Source organism: Syngnathus scovelli, chromosome 17 (assembly GCF_024217435.2).
Source record: "Syngnathus scovelli strain Florida chromosome 17, RoL_Ssco_1.2, whole genome shotgun sequence".
NCBI classification, from domain to species: domain Eukaryota; kingdom Metazoa; phylum Chordata; class Actinopteri; order Syngnathiformes; family Syngnathidae; genus Syngnathus; species Syngnathus scovelli.
Window position 1 is genome coordinate 8241120 of NC_090863.1, and position 24317 is coordinate 8265436.

General features: G+C 41.5%; 1 protein-coding gene across 1 annotated transcript in view; it reads left to right on the forward strand.

Moving 5' to 3' along the window:
• The window catches only part of epha4b (eph receptor A4b), a 58083-nt gene that overhangs the window by 762 nt on the left and 33004 nt on the right, over nt 1–24317 (forward strand). The window contains exons 2-5 of the mRNA XM_049747701.2: nt 8213–8277; nt 13364–13564; nt 15178–15285; nt 15710–16061. Coding sequence (XP_049603658.1) covers nt 8213–8277; nt 13364–13564; nt 15178–15285; nt 15710–16061 — 726 coding nt within the window. The remainder of the gene's footprint in view (nt 1–8212; nt 8278–13363; nt 13565–15177; nt 15286–15709; nt 16062–24317) is intronic.

Consider the following 24317-nt stretch of genomic DNA (forward strand, 5'->3'; position numbering starts at 1 on the left):
CATCGCTCTATATGGAGACAGGCGGGGAGATTCATGATGAGCACTTTATTAAGCAACTTATTGGCGAGGAGAAGAAATGATGCTGTCAGGCGGTGTCAGTGCAGCATGTGTCATTTGGATAACTCCACAAGTTTACACATCGGGGGGAGGAAAGAAAGAAAAGATAAAAAGAGCGGCGTTTCATTGCAAGGAGCAGACGAAGATGTGATTTAATGCTCTTCGGGTGATGCCCATTTCGCCAATGTTTGATTTAGATTTTATTAGGGGAAAAAGATTTTGGATTGAGGACGGATACTTTACTGTGTCCTTGATTTATTATGCTGAAAATGAAGACGCTGTTTTATTAATATGTGTTTAGACTGCCAATTAGACGATTTAATTAGACAAAGTCAACAGGGCCTCACTATTTTGTGAAATTGCTATCATTCAATATATTACATAATGACTTATAATATCAAATAAATTTAATTAGATTAGAATATTTACTTAAGTTAAAAAAATACTTCTAATCGATGTAATGTTTGTAACTATTTCGCTTGATGCTCTCAACGAATCACTTCACAAGCAGGCCACACCTCAGCCAGAACGGATGAGACCACCAATTTAAACGTGTAAGCGCCAGGTATAGGTACAATGCTGAATGTATGTCACAGCCCGGAGGAGTTCTCCCCGGCTCGAGAGGATAAACGAGGAACGAGGATGAGCAGAGGCAGTCAGGGAGGAGTGTTTAAACAAGAGGAGACAATGCAGAATGCATGTGATGAAATATTCATTGAGGTGAATGCAGAATGAAGGATGATGAATTGAAACTCCTGTTGATTTAGATAAACGAGCTGCGGTGTTTGTAGCGTATACGATCGCTGACGAGATTTTATTCCCGATTTGGTATCGTGCTGTTTCACACTTACTGGCCCAATTTGCACCTCAAGCTTCACTTCCATATGGTAAACACCTTCCATTTCCAATTAGGGAAACTTGCTCAATCTAAAGAGCTCTAATTTAATGCTCACTTTCGATGATTAGTAAACATTGTTCAAAAAAGTGTCAGTCAAAACCGAATACAGCATCTTTGTCCGCCACCGAGCCGAGGCTGCCGTAAAAAGTTACAGTCCCCCCATTCCGGACCAATTAAAGAGCAACAAGTCCCTTGGATGGAGCTGATATTGTAAACTGAAATCATGTTTCAGTGTCAACAAGCTTTGTAATCTTGTACGGAAATTGTTGGCATTTACAAGAAAAAATGTAGTGAGGGTGGACAAGCGGAACAAAGTGCTACAAGGGGAATTGATCAGATTGCTTGAAATTGGTGGTAACTGCAAACAGGGGAACATGATCTATAGTGGAAATGACTTTTTTCCCCCCACAAGTGGCTTTTTAAAGTGTTTGTCAGAAGCATTAAAGAGAGGAAGGGGATTAGGAGTTAGGAGATGATTGGCCCGCCAGCAGAGGGCGCTCTACACACTTATTCAGTATTGTTTGAAGCCCCAGGGCAAACTGATGTAACATTCGGATGGGTGCCCTCAGGTCTGCACTGTGTGTGGCTCCATCTTTTACCATGTTTGCAGTTTAGAGCCTGTTTTCCCCCCATCTTGGCGTATCGTCTTTGTCTGCGCTCTTTTCTATTTTTCTGCTCCCCCTCAATCCTAGAAAAACACGACTGGGGATTGCTTTCATGTTATGCTAATGAGTCTGTAGCATTTAAATAATCAGTGAATCTATGAACGAGTTTTTAATTTAAGTGTGGTGGGAAAAAAAATGACCTGTCGTTTACATTGGAATGTAGGTAAACATTACGGTAAGGCGTTATGGCCATTTCAAGGTATAAATTGAATGCTTCAAGGTATTTTTAGAACATTTAATATAAATTAATTAAAAGTCAGACTCGCTTGAAAAAAATTAATTACATGCTTCGCAGTACATCAATACATGTTTTGCAATGAATTAATCTTGATTAACAATATTTTAATTATTCATAAAATAATTAAAAATGATATACATTATTTGCCCTAAACGGCAATGTTTTTTAAATTTAAATACTGTAACACTGTTCCAGCCAGACTTCAATTAAATTAAAATCTCAGCCTTTTGCTATATTTCATGTTAGCTTAGTGGTTAGCAAGGCTTTTAAGACTTTTCCTCTTCTCGCCTTGTTTAGTGTGTCACATGATTAGCTACAGTATTCCTCGTCCTCCTTTAGTGCGAGTGATGCTTGTTATTCACTGCCACGGAGGCAAGGATTAGTAATTTATAGAGCAGCTCCAAAGTGTTTCGCCATGTTAGCTTGCCAGCCGCACTAGCTTAAGTTAGCTAAGCGCCTAACTCTACCCAAGCATGCGTAAAAGATGGCTGACTGGTTCAATGTATACACACTTATGTCCAACAACTCATCCAACTGCCAGAATTAATTAAAGCCATTTTCAGGTAAAATGACATCATTGACAAGCGTTATTATAATTGGTCCGCAGAGTCCAAATCTATACCGTAGGCCAGATTTATACCGCTGGTGGGGGGGGGGGGGGGCATGGCTGTATTGCTTTGTAAGGTTAACATGAGCAGATATTGCAGAGACAAGCATATGTAAAACATGCCCTCTACTGACACACAAGCACACGCACGCACCAGCCTAATGATTCACACAAGATCCTGACTGTGGTATAATGCAGGGTCAAAGGTCTCCTTTGCTTTAATTGCTTTAATCTATAAGGGTTGCTTGTAGTTATCGGCAGAGGCATACCTCACCGTGAATGTGCCTTTGTGCGGCCGCAATGGCAGCGCTCCCCGTGTAACAACCATGACCTTGAACAGAAGAGGCTATAGATCCTTGTTGTCATCAGAGAGCAGTAAAAAAGAAAGGCGGACAAACGCACAAGCACAAGATCTGTTTTTCCCCCTTTGCTTTAATCTCCTCCTCTCATGTGTGTCCTACTTTGCCTTATCTTTCGTTTGGATTGTTTTCTGCTCTTAGTTGAGCTCTTTCCTCATTCAACCTCTTCACACTCAGTTGGAACAAGGTGGGGCTGCATACGTATAATACATCGACAGTGAGCTCGGTGCCCATGCATTGTGCATGCACGCCCACAGACACTCATTCCACCCTAATGTATGGCTAGGGGGCAGTTTGGTGGTCTTGGTCCAGAAAATAACGTCAAGTATTCCTGCGGCAAGCTGATAGATGAGCCTATAAATACAGTGCAGTGACAGGGAATGATTCTGGTGTGAAGGCTAGGAACATATACTGTGTGTGTTTGTTGTTATCGATGAAAAACAAGAGGGAAATCCACCAGAGATGAAAGAAGAGACAAAGAGAAACATATTGTGGCAACACACACAGACTGTAAACCCAAAGAAGCTTTCTCTCATATAAATAAACTCACCACGCAAATCAGCCTCTATTATTTGAAGCATTTCTCATCACATTGATCTTTTGTTCTTTCTTGTATGCGCTGTACTCGATGGCGAAATGATATATATACATCTGTATGGCTATATGAACGAATTAACTCTATTTCCATTCATCTCAATGGAGCAACATGATTTGAGATCCATATGTTGACAGTTAGGATTAAGAATTAAAACAAATATCCTGCAAGGCTCTTGAGGCTATACTCCGGCATTCCTTGTGAATTCCACCATCATATGCAACATAGCCTCCAACAAAAGTCCTTTGGATGTTTGGCAGTGACAGACATTGCCGCATGTGTCCACGCATGGCTAGTAACAACCTGTCTGCCATGTGATTTCCTGGCCGTGTCAACTGCTAAGGCCCACTGCTCTAATTTCCCCTCCTGTGGCCAACCATTGTGTGACAGAAGTGTGAGTCCACAGGCTACCAGGACTCTGGTCTCATCAGTAGGAATGTCCTAAACTGTAAAAGGTCAAGAGGAAATACAGAAACAACAGACTTGAGCTTAGCCGCATTCAGCGGCGTTTTAATTACTTCACTTCAGTCACATAATAAATGCCGCAAGTGTTGTGTAGTAGTTGTGTGCGAGTCCTCAAGGTCTACTTATGTGTGTGTTGTTGCTCACGGTGATGTCATCAGTAATCTGCAGCGTGAGAAAGCCGTGAAAAATTGCCACCTCGCATGAGGAAGAGCAGTTGTGAAACAATCATGGAAGAATAAACGCACGCACATCCGCCGTCTCCATTAAAGCGACATGACCAGAGGATGCGCACGGCGAGAGATAACTAGAAGAAGAACGAGTGCAGAGCCTCTGGTGGGTTGTGGATGAGTGGAGAGACGACTGATGAAAAGACAGCAGTGAGTGGAGCGCGCCTGCTGCGGGGCTGCTTTACTCCAAAAGTTCATAGCTCAACTGCGCGGCACTCTGCTCTCCCTCGACCCATGTGTTGCCGTGACAACCCCGGTTTCAACTGTCAGACAAGAGGAAGCACGTTGAGTGGACTCGGACAACACATGCAATTCATCGTCTGTTTAAATACTAGACAATGAAATGGGGAATTACGTTACTAGTAAATTGAGACGCATATGAGCTTAATCAAAATGAAAGTTGCAAGCCAAGGTATGGCGGTAATGAGCCAAAAGTATGCTGCTCCCTTACTAGTTATAAAAAGAGCGCTTTATTAAATAACTTTTATATTCTGCATTACGGTTCTCTTTAACCAAATAAAATCGGATCAGTACGAAAACTATAAAATGTGGAAGTTGTTAACTAAATAGCGTTGTGACTTGAGTATTTGTGATTTGCGAAAATACATACAAGCAGATTTTTAATGAGAAACTGGGCACACCCGGGATTGGTCGCCAGTCAATCACAGGCTAAATTAAATCTTTAATAAACTTCACGTGGATGTTTTTGCAGAATTTACATGAATACAATATTAATAATAATAGCGTGCTGTTTGTAATTAGCCACTCATTTTCATTTTACTTGAATAGGATATTATATAATACATTTTTATCTTGAGGATTGTTGTTTATTTTGTTAAACAAAAATACCTTGATTGGATTGAAGAATAAAACGAGCAAAACAATAAGAGATATTTGGTAGTAGCTTATTCTCCGTTGTCAATTGTTTGTACTAAATTACAAACAACCTAATTAACTATGCATGAAGTTATGCACTGTGCTTCACATCCCCGCCGTGGTTTGTTTACATCATTGAAATGTGTGTATGGGCAAGTCTAGCTCCACCAAACTGAGAAAAAAATGGCCGAACGATATATTTATGATACAAGAAACTTCCTTAATATGTTCTTACTTGCAAGCTGTAGCCACACCCAAGTCATAGAAAAAATATGACTGAAGGCTTAATCGAATGTTGTTTTTTTTAGCAGCCATAAGCATCCTTGCTGCAGTTCAGACTCGAGCATGTTATTCTGGGAAGTTGACATTCCTGGAGATGCAACTTTTCTATAAAATATTTTGGGCTTGTGCAAGTAAGGGCATGAATGGAAAAAGCAAGGCTGCAGAAATGTAAACAACCTATAGATATGTGTGTGAGGGAGATAAGAAAAAAAAAACTTACATGAGTTGACTCAGCTAAAAAAGAACCAATAAAGTAATTTGTCAGTCAGCTGTCAATCATACACTCCATTTTTTTGTTTCATGTTGTGCTTTGCTCATGCGATCATGCTCTGTGATGTCATCGTTCATTTCTCATCAAACCTTGCACAAATGCCATTTAAGGTCGCAAGAGGAGAAGACAGAACGTAAAGACGGTCGAGGATCATGCCGAGGCAAATAGAGACGCGAATGCTCGCTGATGTTTGCTTAAGGAAGAGCTGCACTCCCGCTCTAATTCATTAGTTCCACCTCCAATCAACATAAGAGCCCCGGCCATGAATTCTACAACCGTGACACTTACGATTTTACAATGTTTGTTCAAGGTAATAACTCTGCTTTGTTAAGGCCGTGGGAGCAAATTTGATTTCAACGTTTCCACAAATGTTACACGCTCGTATAGAAGTCTCGTATTCACGGAGGATTAATAGTAAGTGCTTACTTTGGCCGAAAAGCATCTGTAAAAATGCAGAGTCAGCACAGTCGGGAAAGGATCGAGAGTAATACATAATTGATAAGTGTGCCCATTGATTATAGGTGAGAAGTGGTATTGACGAGAGGTGAGAGGAGACGAAAAAGTGTTGGTGTGCATTTTAAAGCACCTCTTTGCTTTCCCATTTATTTATTTATTCATTTATTTATTTATTTATTTATTTATTTATTTATTTATTCATTTATTCATTTATTTATTTTTAACATGGTTTTCACAATCTTCTTTGCTCTTAATTTGTTTTTAACTTGTTTTTAACTTTTTAACTCTTATAAAATGTCCTTGAGTGACTTGAAAGGCGCTTCTAAATTAAATGTATTATTATTATTATTATTATTATTATTATTTATGTATGTATTTATTTATATATTTATTTATTTTCTGTTATATTGTTATTTCTTAATGAACTGAATGATCTGCTGTTACCCACTCTGCCTAATTTAATTGGCACCAATCGAATAATCGGAGTACTCGTTTTTTTTTTTTTTCTACTCAAAGCACTGATCTCATCGTGGCGTTGGACGTCACATGTAATCATGTTATTTCATTCCCTTTCTTTGTACGCCACTTGACCGAGGGAGGCAGTCTACAGTAAATGCTCGTAATGTGCGAGGCTGGAGGATTCATGTGACCTTTAGCTGCTCAGCACCACTCCTCCTCTGTTCCTTTGTCACTGGGCTCATTTCCTCGCAAATACAGACACAATTACTGCATGGCGCCCCGTTCTGCTGTCACTGTTTGATGAGCTGCGAAGTGCATGGATGTTAGGGAGATGTCCTACAACGGATGAAATTGTCTCATTGCGCCACAGATGAGTTTGTGAGCTTGGAACTGTTATAAAACAGATGCAAAAAGATAAGATGCTGTAAACTAATATAAGCTAAAACTGTGCCAAATCTGGAACTTGTATAAAAGTTCCTCTAACTTTGTAGCCATGCTGTAATCTGCATAACAGAGAAGCTTGGCACGATGGCCGTTGAGTGGCGTGAAGAAAGAGAGAAGCAGGCGTCTCTGCATATGGATGCTGATTAAATATTGATGATCAGCAGCATCGAAGGCTTGATTAGGACCCAAGCAGAAGAAGTGCAGCCATACACATTTAAATGAATCACCGGAGAAGAAGCAGGTTTTCATTATGCTGGTCAAGCTGCCGTCTTTCTCTCATCACTTGTCATTGTCACCTTCCTGCATCTTAACAAGAAGCAGGACTACAATATTCCAGAGAGCTATATCTCCAACGAAAAACTACCATTAAGGAATTTATGGCACTTCATTTCAGTCGCGATACAAATCTTTGTAGCGTGGTCTCGGAAAGTATTAAACGCGTCGCTCAAGGCACTTGACTCGAACTCTACTAATGGCAAGTATGAGATGAAGTGAATTCCATTCATGAGATGTTGAAGGTTACAGCGACGTATGTGTGGGTGATCAGTGTCCTTAGATCGTTGGTGTCAAACCTAAGGCCCGGGGGCCCAGTTACGGCCCGCCGTATCCTTTAATGTGGCCCGCAAAGGCAAATTGTGTCAAATCAAAAAGTACAGATTGTCTGCACTTGTAAAAAAGTTTTCCAATCTTTGATTTCAAAACTAGTTATTCATCAGTTTGTTTTGTAGCCTATACTTTATATCACATAAGGCGTTGACAGTCATAACGGTCCTCCCGTATTTGAGTAGAATCTCCACATCGGAGAGCGTTAGCCAAAATAAATGACTAGATAGAAAACCATCACCACTCAATAAATCTAAAGAACACCCTTGCGATGAACTAGAACAAAACCAGGACTAATATCAATAACCACAAAAAAATAATTCCACAGACACACTTCAATATCTTTGGAGAAACGTGCGAGCTGTTAAAGCTGTAGTGAGCGTTTACGGCTAAATTACAAAGTCACAGCGGCCATGTTCCACTAGCTGCGGTTGATGCTGGCAAGAAGATCACTTCAATGTTTCAACGCCAACTCTTGGCGTGGTGACGTTCGGTCTCGCTGGGTGACTTTCTGTCCCCCGTTTAAACCAGGAGCAGCTGCAAGGCAACATTCTACAAAACTGTTTCCCAACACAACACAAGTCTTCCAGACTTGATCTGGTTGCATTCAAGGCATGGACGTCATCCCCTCCCCCCTGCTGAGTGTATAAACAAACCCCTTGAAAGTATGGCTTCACATGTTTGTTTTCTATTTTTTTTTTTTTTTCCAGTTACGTTGCTGGACTCCATGTCCGCCTTGGCCGACCTGGGCTGGGAGGCTTATCCTAATGAGGGGGTGAGTATGAGCAGCTCACACATCACACGCTCACACAAACAAACATCAAGCCTTTCTTGGAGCCGCCACCACATGTATAAGTTATGCACGTCATGTTTTATTTTAAGGGGAAGGAAGGCGGGACTTAGCAACCGCCGCAGTGCAGTGTGCTCGGAGGGAGCGTTGAGTTCTTGAGCTGTCCTCGCTAAATCACGAGTCTTCGGGGGGAATTTACAAATTATTTCCGCTGCACTGAAAACTGTGCTGTGGAGCCGGAGCCTCCATTTATTACGGCTTGCTTCTTTTTTTTTTTTTTTAGGCCGAGAAGAGAGTAAAAGGGTTGGGCGAGTTATTATGTAAGAAGAAATGTAGATGTTTGCATTGCGTGCAAGACCTTTGCAGGTAAAAGGAACGCAAGTCAGCTCAGATCACGAGAGAAGCGTCGAAACGACCGACCGAGATTCAATCTCGAATATAAGCGCCGCTTCACGCAAGCAGAAGAGCCGTTGGTTGAATGGCACTGATTAGATTCCACTCCATTCCAACTTCCGCACGGCTATTCAGAACGGGCGGCTTGAATTGCGGGATGCCACACACGCTTTCATGGTTGCGAGCGGCAAAGAGGCGGCTGAAGCCAGCGTAAGCTTGGAAAGCTTGTTTTCTCAAGCCACGCGGGGTATCGAGTTCATGCGCTTGAAATGCATTGATTGTGTGGCCATATTGTTGATGTTTGTGTATGTTTTCTTTCAATGAGGTTCTCATGGAAGAGCGTAATGTCTTCCATCTGCGACTCATTAAGGACAAACAAGAGTACACAGGTTTTTTTGTATTGACGATATGATTCGTTTCCTGAAAGGCACATGTGTTCTCATTTTATAATTACAAATTACCGAGCGGAGAGTGAACGGAATCTTTTTTTATCGAGCCATCGTTCACGCAAGGATTAGTCGTGACTCCCCCGGAGAGGAAATGACATAAGTGGATAAAAGCGGTCATCTTTGTTTTCACTTGATATGTTTTCTTTATTAACATAATTGTCGTTTTTTTGTTTGTCACTTGAATGAGAAGGTTTTGAATTGTGTTCTATAAACGGATGGCGCGATAATTTACTGTTATGGTTTTCATAAAATACAAATTGTGTGCACTCTTTACATGTGAAAGGAACAAAAACAAAAAGGACAAGACTGATGGACTAAAAGCAATGCAGTTTAGATTGTGAATATGAATATTGTTTCCTTATGCCGTTGAAATTAAAGAACGAAAACGTTTCGGGGATTCTCAAGTCAGTAAGATTGAGACGTCTCATAAATATTTGACGAATGGAGTTCATATACTTTGACACCTGTGGATTCACATATATATTTTTTAATTTAATTAAATTATATTTCCCATACTTCAACTCAATTTTTCATGTAAAACATATGTTTATGAACATTATTTAGAATTTATTGGATTTAAAAAAAAAATTAAAAAAATGGCCCGAATGCATTTCAATGGGCACCAATTATATGCAAATTTCTGCTATTCATGTTTCCCTAAATAAACAGTGGGATAGATTTTCACTTTCAAAATATTTCCACCGAGTCCACGAGTCTATCAATCTATCTATAAATTGGCGGCTTATTGGTGGAAATGGTCAGTCTATGTCAAAGTATGAGAAGTGGCTGGAAAACAGAGGGGAAATTCGTGCGGTTGCAAAAAGGTCTTGCCTTTCATATATTGGGTATTATCAAGTTGACCTTTGATCTTTTAAAACCTTGAGATTGGTTTCAGCGAGAGCCAATCCCGACCAATCTGAGACCACTGTCTACCTGAATTAGTCCAAAACCCACACTTGACCCCCCACGGGTCAAATTTAATCCCAACCGTGCTGGGCCGGATGCGGCCGAGACGGAGAGGAGCGACCCATTTCTGTCGCCGAGCAGGCGAGGGGGGGGGGTCGTCGTCAGGGACACAAAACAGATATGTCATAATGATGTTTGAAAACGAGAGGCCCCATAACATCTCTCCACTGCCGGAGGCTCTTCACCCCTCTCTAATTTGCTGGGCCTAAACTAAGCCAGAGCTTTTTCCAAACTTCGGGAGCCAATTATGTGCTCGTAGGTGTACACATCAGATGATTGCGGCAGCGGGGATATTATGGGAAGCCGGTGAATGGTTGAACTCCGACCCTGATCTGACATCTCTGCTTCACTTCAAAGCAATCAGGAGAGCTCTGTGCTGATTGGCCGCGTTGATTGCGTTGAGGGAGAAGGGAGCCGGCTCCTTTTTTTTTTTTTTTTTTTTAAATGTCAATTAGTGTTCAGCTCTGAACCCGTGTTTCAACTCTGTGTGTGCAAATGTGATGACGACCGAGCAAGCTTATTGTAGTTTTGCTTTTTTTTCCATGACGGTCTGTATTATTTTTTTTATTTTTCTTTTTTAAAACGTGATGGACACATTTTTCCATCACAGTTAGTTTTTATTTGGCTTTGCGTTTGTTTGTTTTAAATTAAGTTCATTTTAATACGATTTTTGCGTGGGTTTCTTAGTTTTGATCTTTTTCGTGAAAATGTTTTGAAAACCCAAACTATAGTTAGAGTTAGTTTTCGTTGTTTTAAAGCATTCTGGTAAGATTTCATTTATTTTAGCAAATTTTCGTTCGCTAATTTGCTATTGAGTTAAGTTGGCAAGAACTATCTGTCATTTCGTCTCATTAGCGAACTTGCTACTAACTAAACTTGACGAGAACTCCCAAACTATCGACTAACTTCCCAGTCAAAAGACTTTTTCATTCTCTCTAGCGACAAGTGTAGTGTTTGCAATAAAAGTAACGCCGGTTACTTCCAGACTGTCCATAAACACACCTGTGCTCCACGTCAAGCAAAAAAAAAATGATGATGAACAGACACGCCAACTGGGGAAATAAGTTGCTGCTTTGGAAGTGGCAGTAATCCAGCCACTCCAAACTCTGCCTACAAAGAAATAAACACAGACATTATAAAGCCCTCTTTATCCCTCAATGACTATTCCCATAAATGCTTTAATCACTACTCTCAGGGGAGCGTTGTGTGCATGTCCGCCTTGTGATGTCCGACTGGTCTCAGTGCTGCACAGATGGGTCTATTTAGCTGCCAAGCGCGCCGGTAATTTACCAACATTTATCCCCCCCCCCCCCCTCTCCCTTCTTCCACAAGTCTTTGCACTTCTAATTAGATCGAGCGCAGTTGATCAGGAGGACTCTCGGACATTTGGTAGCGACGTGGTCTTTCAGGAATGCAGTGAGAGCGACGGGCTAAACTTTCACTGACTCTCAGTTGGCCGCAGTAGCTTAAGCAATCTTCACACACATGGTCTCATCTCTTTGCCTCTGTTTTCCCCGTTGGAGAGCTGGTCGCGCTCCAATTCATACACGCTCGACATCTCAGTGGAGATTAAAAACAGCTGAGTGCGAGGAAGTCTGCGTGAGAGTACGTTTTTATCGGTTTTGGTGCTCAAGATTGAGGTGAGGGGTTCTATTGTTGGGACGTCACATCACGTTCATTAGCAGAAGTCGAGAGTTTCGTTTTTAGGGCCTTGGCTGTTCTTTTATTTGTCCTCAAACTGGACGTCGTGACAGGTGGACATCTGTCTGTTACGATTTAGTGGAATTTTATTTTGAAAAAAGTCATTTGTAAGTACATCATTGGAAATGCTTGAAAAGTACAGTTTGGTAGACATTGTTTCCTCCAGGCTTTTATACACCAAAATAATTGGCAGTATGTCATTTGTAAAAAAAAAACAAGTTGTTGTTGCTTAAATATTTAAATTAATCTTTCATTGTGAGAATTAAGTAGCATTACACAAGTTTTAATGTAAGGATAAATAATTTGGAGAAAAAGAGCACAGTTTCGGGGGATGCTTGGGCCTATTTTTTTTTCCATTCTAGGTTGATATACACACATTAATAATACGTAATTCGTTTTAAAATTTGCATTTTTTTTGTCTGGGTGTTTCACAGCATTTGGTGTTCCATAAACATTTATTTCAATCTTTCACAACAAGACTTTAGAAAAAACTATTACGACAGAGTATGCTATAAGTTCTTAAAGAGGGATTTTCTAAATAAATAAGTGTTATGAAAATAACAGAAAACTTGAAATGCATAACTACAGTTTTAAAATTGAGGCAAAATCAAATTACAAAACTTATTTATAAAAAAAGTCATCCATGTTTGTTCAGTGTCTGGACACATGCATATGCAACAATATTAAAAATACGATTGTACTGAATTCATAATGCGGCAGCTCAAGTTTATTTGGTTGCTAGGTGATAGATCATCACTACGGTGGAGAAACTAGAGGAGCAGGATGATGACAGGAGTGCAGAACAAATATGGTGGTCTACTCACGCCCCACAAACATCTGCGTGTGTGTGCGTGTGCGTCCAGTCGGTTTTCCCTTCAATGGATCAGATATCTTTAAACACTGAAACCGCATGGGTTTATTTTTCTTGTCTTTAAGGAATAGAAATGTTCTTTCTGCGCTTGCCGACTGTTGGCGTGCGCGTGCGTGTAGATCGACATGTTTTCCTGCTCATGCGAGAAGTGGTCTCAATTACTGCTTTAGTCACAAGTGGAAACAGATGGCAGCAAATGATGGGAGACAAAGTTGCTCTGTCTTACCTATCCACACACACACACACACACACACATTTGCACCATCCTTCCTCCATAAGCACCTTTGCTGGAGAAAAATTCACGAGTAGCACAAAGACGGTCGTCTAGTCATGTTGACACAGCTCATCACTCATCCTCAGCCAGAAAAAAAAAACAAAAAAACACAACTTGCAGGTTGTGCTACACCGCACTTCATTGAGCGTGAGCCCGCCCCAAAAAAACAACCTTTGGACTTAGATTTCCTTTTTCCGTAAAACCATCTCGCAGCTGCGTGTATTTTTTATTTTTTTCCAAAAAAGAGGCTTTTACTCGACTTTCACATATCCGCCACTTACCTCAGGTATTCATTTTGCTTCTTACCTTTTTTTTTTTTACATGCACACAGTGAAAAACAACTCTTGTTCCCGGCATCATCAAGTCGAGCCCGAATCCGACATAATAATCCAAATGTACAATCTCTCTTACCTTCAGTGGGAGGAGATCAGCGTGATGGATGAGCGGAACACCCCGATGCGGACGTACCAGGTGTGTAACGTCATGCAGGCCAATCAGAACAACTGGCTGAGGACACGCCACATCAGTCGGGAAGGAGCGCAGCGGGTTTACATCGAGATCAAATTTACCCTGCGAGACTGTAACAGCCTGCCGGGTGTCCCTGGTACCTGCAAAGAGGTTTGTGTCAACTCACACGAACGAGCAACAACTGGCAACAACATCTGCACTAGTTAATGTCAGTAAACTCAAGCAAGCCAAAATTTTTACAAAAATCTTCAAGCGTTAGTACCGTATTTTCCGGACTATAAGGCGCACCTAAAAACCTAAAATTTTCTCAAAAGCCAACAATGCGCCTTATAGTCCAGTGCGCCTTATATATCGACCAAATTCCTAAATTTAAACTGGCCCGAAGCATTGTGTCATGAAATCAATCATAAGTGGCCCGCTGAAGACTATGAATCATGAATCAAAAAGACTATGGATAAATATTGTGTGATTATAAAGTAATTTGTTGTCTAAAGTTAAAATAAAAAAGATAAAATGGAGAATGATTTGATTTGGATTAAAAACCTGACATGATGCATTAATGGTGCGCCTTTTATAAGGACAAAGTTTTAAAATGGGCCATTCATTGAAGGTGCGCCTTATAGTCCGGTGCGCCTTATAGTCCAGAAAATACGGTAAATGGATTCCTTCCACTGTGAAACTTGCAGTTGTTTGATGACTTTTTTTTTTCTTAAGTCTCTGTTGTTGTAATTAACAGGCAAGTCCTCCTAAGTCACTCAGTTCCTAGCAACTTCCTGCAGATGTCTTTTTGAAGAACAGAAAAAAACTGTATTTTTTCTTTCCTTCAGAAGGAGATCAATAGCAGAGCAGCACATTTGATTTGAAACAAGTCATAATTGCAGACATGATTTGGAGCATTTTTGGTGATTTTGAGTAAGGTTATCAATGTCATAATTAATTTGATGACATTCACATAATTGAGCAAATTTACCTTTTAGGGCGCCTTCGGCTGGAAAAACTAATTAGATAATTGAAGGCGTCTGACATTTAGGTGAGATTTGTTCCAATTATAGATGCCGTTGGTTTACATCACTTTGATTATAGCAAAATAAAGCACATAATTACGTACACATACACGACTGAATGAAATTTGTCTGCCTTTTAAACGTCAGGTCTTATTTGAATAAAACATAAATGAATACGTTTCACACCGAAGTGTGTTTATTGTTGTAGGGTAGAATTGAACACCAAAATATATTTATAATAGTTTGCAATATGTATTAGTTTCATTACACAATTGTGGCTCCTGTTAAGAATGAGTGACTTGGCAAACTGCAGCGGGAAAAACAGCATTTTTCCATTTTTATTTCCCCCTTTATCTTTCCAATTTCAAAGACTAAAAAATAATGCCCCGGGGACGCTCTCTAGAGCTTCTTGTATAGTTTTAATTCCCGATATATATTTTTCACAGGCCCCCCTTTGCCCATATCTGTGATTTTACTGCTCCTCTGTATTCACATCACTCCACTTTGTCTGTCTACTGCACTCAGTCTCTGACATAACATTTTTGGAATGAGTAGTGGAGAGATGATACGAGATTGCACAGAGCAGCGTTTCTCAAAGAGCTGCGACTAGTTATCGTGACAGATGGACTGACGGACGTGAGAGGAGAGGGCGCCAAGCTTGTTAAAATTTCACATTGGGTGGACTGCTGTATCCCTGAGTGTTCTCTCCAAGAGTAGACGTTAATTTAAATTTCTTTCTTAATTTTATTGTCGTTGCAGACGTTCAACATGTACTACTATGAGTCGAACAATGCCAACTTGTGGTTCATCAAGGAAAGCCAGTATGTCAAAATTGATACGATTGCTGCAGATGAAAGCTTTACGCAGGTATGGACACACACACACACACACACAGCATATAAATAATGCTCGAGCGTCGGTCGCCGATGCACTTTTCATCCGGTAGAAAATAGTCAAACTGAAAAACTCCCGCAGAAGCTGCTGTCGGCCACAGCTCACATCAGTTTAAAACATTATTTGTGATTATTTTCCATTTTATTTTAGCCCCGCCCACTCTCTGTCATAACTATAAATAGTATAATTTGTGTACGCCCTTGTGTAAAATTGTATTCTTATTAAAAGATAACAAAAAATACATTGAATAACTATTCTGCTACTGCCACCTACTGCAGTGGATGTGCAATTACATCTAATATGGCAAAAAAAGGGAAAAAAGTAATTTGCTTGCTAAATCAGATGACTAATGTTTTTGTCATCTGATGCAGAGTGACAAAATGTCTCCTCTCTGCAGGTGGACGTCGGCGACCGTGTGATGAAGCTAAACACGGAAGTGCGCGACATCAGCAACCTAAGCAAAAAAGGCTTCTACCTGGCCTTCCAGGACCTGGGCGCTTGCATCGCTCTGGTCTCCGTCAGGGTCTTCTACAAGAAGTGTCCACTCACTGTGCTAAACTTGGCCCAGTTCCCTGACACCATAACAGGGGGAGACACGGCCCTGGTGGAGGTACACGGAGCGTGCGTGAATGCCTCCGAGGAATTTGAGGTTCCAAAGATGTACTGCAGCGCAGATGGAGGCTGGCTGGTTCCTATCGGGAGGTGTGTGTGCAAACCAGGTTTCGAGGAGAACAAGGACATCTGCCAACGTGAGTGAAATGTGTTTTCTGGCTCTGGACAGCGTAACGCTGAGATATTTTACTAACTGTCGCAATTAGTGTGCATATTTCTGCACGTTTGCAATCGCCAGCCCTTCAAAGAAGCCTCCCTCTCCACAATGTTTGGCCAGAGAACTGTTGGAGATGCTTTGAGGCATCTTTTGCTCTATTTAAGAGCTTGTGTGTGTTTGTCCAGCTTGAATATCTCATTTTCCCCGCTGAGCTGAGGAGAGCACAGTTTGAGAATGTGTTTATTGCTGTTTGCGTGTTTGTGTTGAAAAAGGAAAAAGGTATGCCCGAGGAAGGCGTTTATTGAGTCGTAAAACTCCACAGATGGCATGTGCAATGTGCGCCGTGCTTGTCTGCCTGCATGTATTTGGTAGAGTAAGCTCTATTAGTTCGACGCCTTCCCACCGTGTCCCCGCAGGCTCACTTTCTTCCAGGAAAGAAAAACAAAACAAAAACAAAAATTCAGAGATATTCATCCTTGCAAACTTGCAACCCGAGCACATAATGCAATCTCGGTTATTTTTTGGAGAAGCGGGCGCCAAGACACCCTCAAACCTTGGCAGTTGGGGCCTTAGAGACAAGTGAATAAGTACAAGCTGTACACTGCAGCTTGCGCTTTGGTAATGCGCACAGATTGTGACGGAACTCTGGCTGCATCTCAATCGCAGTTGAGCTTCGCGTCTGTCTGCTGCTTGTTTCATCACGGCTGATTTCATTCCCTACTCTTTGTCGGTCCTTTTGTTAAAATGGACACTCCATTGCAAAAGAGTTGACCTGAATCGACCTCAGAGGTGTCAAACTCAAGGCCCCGGGGCTAGATACGGCCCACCACATCATTTTATGTGGTCCACGAAGACTGAGCATCAACGTCATATGACAAAAATCACAAATTGATTTAAAAAAATAGAGATATTGCTAGCAATTTTTCTTAGCATTCAATGTAAATATGGGTGTGGGTGTGTACGTATAATCATGTGACCTTTGTGCTCTGTAATAAGGAGATTAGTCCTCGACAGGCTTCCATTGTTGATCATAAATCCTTTTTGGTTTGAGTTCAAGTTAAAGCATATTTGCTTGTGTGGAGATTATTCAAGAAACAATCAACGGGTACTTGCCAAAAAATGTTAATTCCCTTGTGATGACTAGAAGCATATCGGTGGCAGGCTTGCCTTCGCCACCTACTCAGTCTTAGCAAATGTATTTTGGATAATTTAGGAAATTTAACAGCCAGCATATTATGACCACCTGCAATTGTCGGAACTGGAAACAATATAATCAGTTTTGATTGGGGAGTGTGGGAGTTTGACCAATTCATATTTCTAAGATTACAATAGCTATTTATTATAGTAAATATGAGGTTAACTGGAAAATCTGAACCTATTGTTAAAATTATATGAAAGTTGTCAACATGCATACACACCAAAATAATAATTACAAACCCATTGTGTTCTTTCATAATCATTTTTTTCTGTATTGAAAAGCACTGCAATGATTGCAAATGGCAATCATCCCCGCAAAAAAGTAATTTCACTGTATTTAGTGGGTGTACTCATTGATGTTGAGCCCTGCATCAGCATCCACGGCGCATTCAAAAGAGAGGCCGCCTAAATGTACGACACGCTTTAATGTGCCCCCACTGAGAGGCGGCCAGGCAGGCTCCGCCGCGTCCTCTTACACGTTCACGGCGGCTCTAAACAAAATGTTCCTGCCCTGACACATTCGGAAGGTCCTCCACTGGGAAACCACACGCTGCTAATGCATTTAAATCGCTGCCTGCACACAAAGAGTTGCGGAGGGAGGAAATGGATGTGACTCACAATTGCGCAGGTGAACAAGTCTTATAATGGCCACTTTGAATTCCTTCTCTCTTTTTGCCACTTTGCTGCTCTGCCATTCATTGTTTTACCGTGTTAATGTTCTGTGTGGATCTCCTTCTTGAGCTGCCTCGTTTTGTCTCAGTGTTTGTCTCTGACTCCCATCGGCTCTCCTCGCAGCGTGTCTCTTTGTGTCCCCGTCCCTTTCTCTCTTTCTCTCTCGGTGTGAGGCGCTAATGGAATCATTACTAGCCCTTTCTGTGTTAGACAAACAGCAGACACCTCCAATTACTGCCCCCTTTTTCCCCTGCAATCTCCCTCCTCTATGCTACCGCTAACCTCGCTTTGGTCTTCTCAATAATAGGCCTCATTGTCCTCACACATTCTTATGATAGTATCTTCCTTTTCCCTCTGTGTTATCTTTTTAAATATTTGGTCAATTTAGTCTATCGAGTAGATGATCATAAAAGCTAAACCCAATAATAAGAAGAAAATAATATTTGGTGCAGCAACACAGGTAGACTGACAGGATGGATGGGTTTGGATGGATGGATGGATGGATGGATGGATGGATGGATGGATGGATGGATGGATGGATGGATGGATGGATGGATGGATGGATGGATGGATGGATGGATGGATGGATGGATGGATGGATGGATGGATGGATGGATGGATGGATGGATGGCGATTGCGTAACGCCGTTCTGTTCGCCCGTGTTATATCACTGGCACGTGTGTCGCCTGTGAAGCGAAGTGTGCGTGCTTAACAACACTGCGCCTCCATCACACAAAAATCACACTGATGCGCCTTGTCACTTCACGGGGACTTACACAATCTCTCCCTCACTCCTACTCAACCATCATTTGCACACTCCAGGAGGCCACCACCTCTTTCAAGCAAGCTTGTTTGTCTGTCTCTCCTACATTCTGTTCCCATCCGCCATTACTCCCTCCAATCCCGTTTTGCACTCCTTTGCACTCTCCTGCTTTCTCCCAGACGGCAGGGAGCGTCGTAAAAATCTCTTCTCAAACCTCTTTAAGCCCAAGGGGTACACGTTGAAGGGCAGGAGTGTGTGTTTGCGTGTGTGTTCTGTCCTCTCCTGTGTGTCTGACAGCACCAATTACTGCCTCAGATGGCAAAAAGAGAGCGGAGAAGGACAGACACCTGTCACCTCAACACAAGTCCTCACAAGACCTCCTTGCACTTTCTTTTCCTCCACGTGCCGCAGCATTAAAGCTCTTCGTGGCATTTCTTTTTGTTACGTACGCGATTCCATTTACCGGTGTTCTCGTTGTGCACTGTAGATCTGTTTTTCTGCTGCGATAATGATGTCACATGTACGGGAAGAAAGAAAGACGCAACAAATTGGGATTCTTTTTTGCTCGGTGGAAAATTGGACTAAAAGCAAATGTGTGAAGGAGAGAGGACCTCGAGGCTCAGGCACTGCTGACTGCTGATATACTGAATATGCGAATCTTTATAGAGCCGTGCCGACAATTTAGGACATTATAAAATAGCACTCAGACCAAGAGCAGTGGGACCTCTGCCAAGGCTTGGACATTTGTCTCCTGCAATCTACAATCTAAAATATAACGTCTGGAGAGCACAAAAGGAGGACAGACCTCCGATTCACAGAATAATTATAATGATAATATTTATTATATTTGATGTTTGAGAATATTTGCCATTTTTCACATGTCCTGAGTGTTGTTAGTCACCTAAATGTTGAACAGAGATTTACCGAAGTCAAATTCCTTGTTTGGCACGCTCCGACATGGCGAATAAAAACTCTTGAATCTTGAATTTAAATATTATTATAATTTTTTACGATATAAAATATAATACTTTTTATATTTCTAATATTTCTTATAAGAAATATGATCATTATAGTATTAATAATAATTATATAATAATTATTATAATATTTTATTTTATAATATTTTTTTATAATATAAAATATAATAATACTGCTTACATTTCTAATATTTCTTATAAAAAATATCATATTAGAAATAATTATATAATAATAATTCAGAATAATATCTTATTCCTCTTATTATAATGATATTTCTTGACTCTAAAACTCGCAGAGTTCCTCCTGCTCCCATCCAACTCATTGAAAGTGACGGATAAAGCAACCGCTATGAAAACAGAACCTCCTTGGCAGAGAACCCGTCTATTAAGGGCCGGCCATGTGCAAAAGTCAGGCAAACATCACTTTTACACACCGTAAAGTCCACTTGGCTGCGGCTATGAGATCATAACTTTGGGGAGGCAACGCAAAGGTCTGCACAATGTCATTTACAGAAGAGTTTTTGGAAAAACACCCGTGCTGTGAGGGGAATTCAGATTTGCGTTTGTTCAGGGACGGGCGGGCGATCAAAGGAGCGATGAGGGGGGGTTCCTTCTCAGCTGTTAGGACAATCAAGACTTTGGCTATGACCACAGACCAGAAGGAAAAAAAAAACCTCTGTTTATCCACCTTGGCGAAAACAGCGGCAAGCTAAAGGTTATACGACGTGGACTCAGTCGGGCTTTAATCAAGATGGCCCATTAGATGCACAAGATGAAAGTCGGTGCACTTAAAAGGCTTGCGAGTGCACACATAGACATGGATACAAAATAAACGTCATATCGTATTGGAGGATTCCAGCCTCTGTTGAAAATTAGCAAAAGAACAGATGTAGTGAAAGGTGAATCTTCACACCTGCAAAAAAGATGGAGCTCATTTACGTAAAGCTCAGTGGGGAACCCGCTTCACTTCAGTGGCTCTTCCACACACAACCTGAACTCTGTCTCCATCCAACTCGCCATGTGTTGTTTTTTTTTTTTTGGCTTGGTAAAGTGAGCAATTTTGTGTTCACTGCATGCAGACGTTTGAAGGTCAATATCTTGGCTCCACACACCCACTTTCCATATTCACACGAGGGCTTTTTTTTTTAGTTTCTGCACTCAAGTCTTGGTGGCAGCTCAGGGAGCTTGAGAGCACAAGGGTGAAAAATGGCAGGGAGTGGGCGGCAACAAAATGATTTGAACAGCGAGTCAAGAAGCTCTTGCGGGGATGCACTCGATGTTACGTGTGCGCCTGTGTGGTTTTTACAATTTTAAAAAAATAAATAAAAAAAATGGGTCGATGGAATACGATTCCAAGCCGGTTAATTTTTCAGTGAAACGATTCAAATCGGTTCGATTTGGATTTGATTCAATATGGAACGACTCGTCTCGTCATTTTAGAATACGACTGAATTTTGTTTTTTCTACTAAGTTTATTTTAGGCACAGCAAAAATATTTTTTTCTCATTACGGTATTTAAAACAACAACTGCAAAATGGTCTTTTTTTAAATAATGGTAAATAAAACAGCATTTTTTTTCATCGTACACAGTCTATTTCATTTTTAATCAAAATATATTTGGTCCATTAAGAAACATGTTCTCTTTAAATAAATCAATAAATATTATTCTTGTGTTCCCACAGTGCATGAAATGATTCAGAATGTCTGCAAATAAGATTCACGAGAAACTAAAGACTTTTGCCAAATCCTTGCTTGATTAATTAATTGATAAGCAGCACGTTCCAATAATGGAACAAGAAAAGGCTAGTGGCCTTTATCTTCTACCTGTCTCTACAAAACTCTCAACACCTTTATCTGTCTTCTTTTTTTTTTTTCCAAAATGTCTGCCTCACCACCACTCCACATTTCTCTCCCTTCGTTTCTCATTTCCCCCCTTTTGTGTTTGAACAAATGACACGCATGCTTACAAAGGCTTTGGCACTCACGTAATTCTCACCATACAATAGTCGCCATTTACATAGCCGTGCGACATTGATGCAGACAATGTGGAATTACACGCTGGCTCAAAGCTCACAGCCTCTTTCACCACGGTGGATCACCTGCCACACTCCGGCGTGGAGCAAACGCGACGGTCACGGTGTAGCCCGTCGGCATGATTGCGGCAAAAGCGGGACAAGAACTGAGAAACACGTGTGTTTCCATCTCCCGGTGCCTTAATATAGCCTTATCCCCCACAGATGGGGGAGGGAGGGGTGGGGGACAGAGGGGAGACTCCTCTGGGTACAGTCGCCATTAATTGGCTGTGATTCATATGCTGCTGAGTTCCAGTTAGTTAAACAAGCGCACATTTCTGTAGTGTTGAGTCAGTTTTAGCTCGGCTCCATTTAAGATCTAAAGCTTTTTCAAGATGGCAGCGCAAGAGAGCCGGCAGGTCTGGCAAGCAGGAAGCATCGACACAGGAAGGCAGCTATTGACCCTTTCCCCCCCTTTCCCTTCGTCTCTTTCGAGTTCATGGATGGCTTCCAGATGTACGATGGGTCTGTCAGAAAGATCGGGCCAACGTTAACACCAAACATGACATACAAATGTAGCGGCGGTCAAAGTCCAATTTGTTGAGGCTTTAGTTGGTTTCGTAGCCGACTGCCAATCGTCTCTTTACAACAATTGATTGGCAGAACGGATTGATGACTGATGTTAAGTCAGCGCCTAGCAAACAAGCGGCGCAATGTAAAAGTCAGCAATGGCTGAGAGTGCTGATAAGGGAGCCATTCCATTCAACATATGAGGGTGCAAGCAAGCAGCTTTTCTTGGCACGACAGCTGTAGTTATTATCCCACAGCATTAAGACAAAAGCACTTTTGTGATGGAACGTTCCATTTCCTCCAATGATGAATACACCTGCCGACACGAGCTACACTTATAATAGCTTATTGACTTTTGTGGTCTGAAAGGCACTTTTCAGAAAAGCAAACAGGAAAGTTTCTGTTCTAGCTGCTGATGAGGAAATTCTTCCAATCAGATCTGGTTATTCTTACAATAATACAGAAATAAATTACTTGCTTCATAAACTTATACCGACAAATCGAACTGAAAGGCATAATGTGAACAGTTTGTAAAAAATGATGGCACAAAGAATCTGGAACAACAAAACATCCAGGCATATATTCTTTATCCTCAGTGAAAAACAACTCTTATTACAAGTTACTGTGTTAATATTAGAACTAGTATTTGTCTCTCTGACACTGGTTACACAAAGTAGACTCGATTTTAGACCCGCTGTGACCAGGTCTAAGTTGCGGCGCAGGTGGCACATTGCGATTTTAGTGGATTTGATCCGACTACAGGCAAACGTAATCTGTTCTCAAATGATATTTGTAGATGTATTTTATTCATAAATATAACATCAGCCCGCATTGAACCCTCCGAATCATAGTAGAAATTAACGGCATGCATATTGTTGTATAGCGGCTGAGAGACATTGGTTTATATTTGTCTGTTGTAAAACTCCCGCGGTCCTTGGCGCAAGAACGGGCACAAAGGAGCCATCAACGATACCCACTTGGCTTCCTGCATGGCGCTAAACGAAAGCTTAGACGGCAAGCCCATTTCGAGCGGAGCCGTTTCCCTTTCGCCGCCATCAATATTATGCGCTCACCCGCCGAGAAAATCGGCAAGAAGTCGGCCTTCCACTTGACAGGTGCGCACTTGTGCTTCCTCGCATGTGTGTCTTTTTTCTGAGAATCAAACATGAGGCTCACGTTTAAACCTCCGCCTGAGAGAATGAATTATTGAGCGTGATGAACTGAAAATAACCACAGCGAGGCGAGGACGTGGACGGCTCCTCCTCTTCGCACTCAGCTGGTCGCCGAATGACGGCAGATTTTTGGAGACGAGAAACACGTGTGAGTTGAATTTAGTCTAGATGTGTGCCTCTGCGTGTCAAGGAGGTCTGTCCAGTTCCATTCCAAATGGGAACGGTGATGCTTTGGAAAAGGACCAGGCGGAAGAATAAGCTATTCAGATTGTCAAGCAAACTCCCAGCAGAGTTCTCCCGTGGGCCTGTCGGGTTCTCGCTCTCCCTCTTTCTTCTTTTCTTTAGTCATGACCCCTCACTCACACATGCACACACCTGGCATGTATTTAATCTTTTTTTTTTTAGCCTCTGGGATAATCATGTCGAGTTGAAATTAGTGAGCCATCCGCTTGGATTACTGCCAGCAAGGAACCTGCATGTACGCGTGTGTGTATGTGTGTGTGTTTGCTTTAATTGTAGTGAAATTGAGCTTTCTGCGCACGTGCGTGTGTGTCCCTGTCAGCGAGAGGGTAAATATTTGCGCAGGAGCTCTGGAGAAGGTCAGGGTCACCGTATGACAGACGGTCCACCGGGAAATACGACACACAACCAATCGAATAGTCGGCAACATCAAAAAATAGACAGAAGGGTAAACAGAGACATGTAAAGGAGAAAAACACAGTCACGGCATCAGAGATGAAAGACAGATGGACAGAATGAAGAAGAGGACAAGCTTCATCCAGCGGTTCCCCTTCACCGCTCGCTGTAATTGGACGGCTATGGTGAGAACACACACAGCGTGCTCACGTGCTTCACACGCTCGGACATCACCAA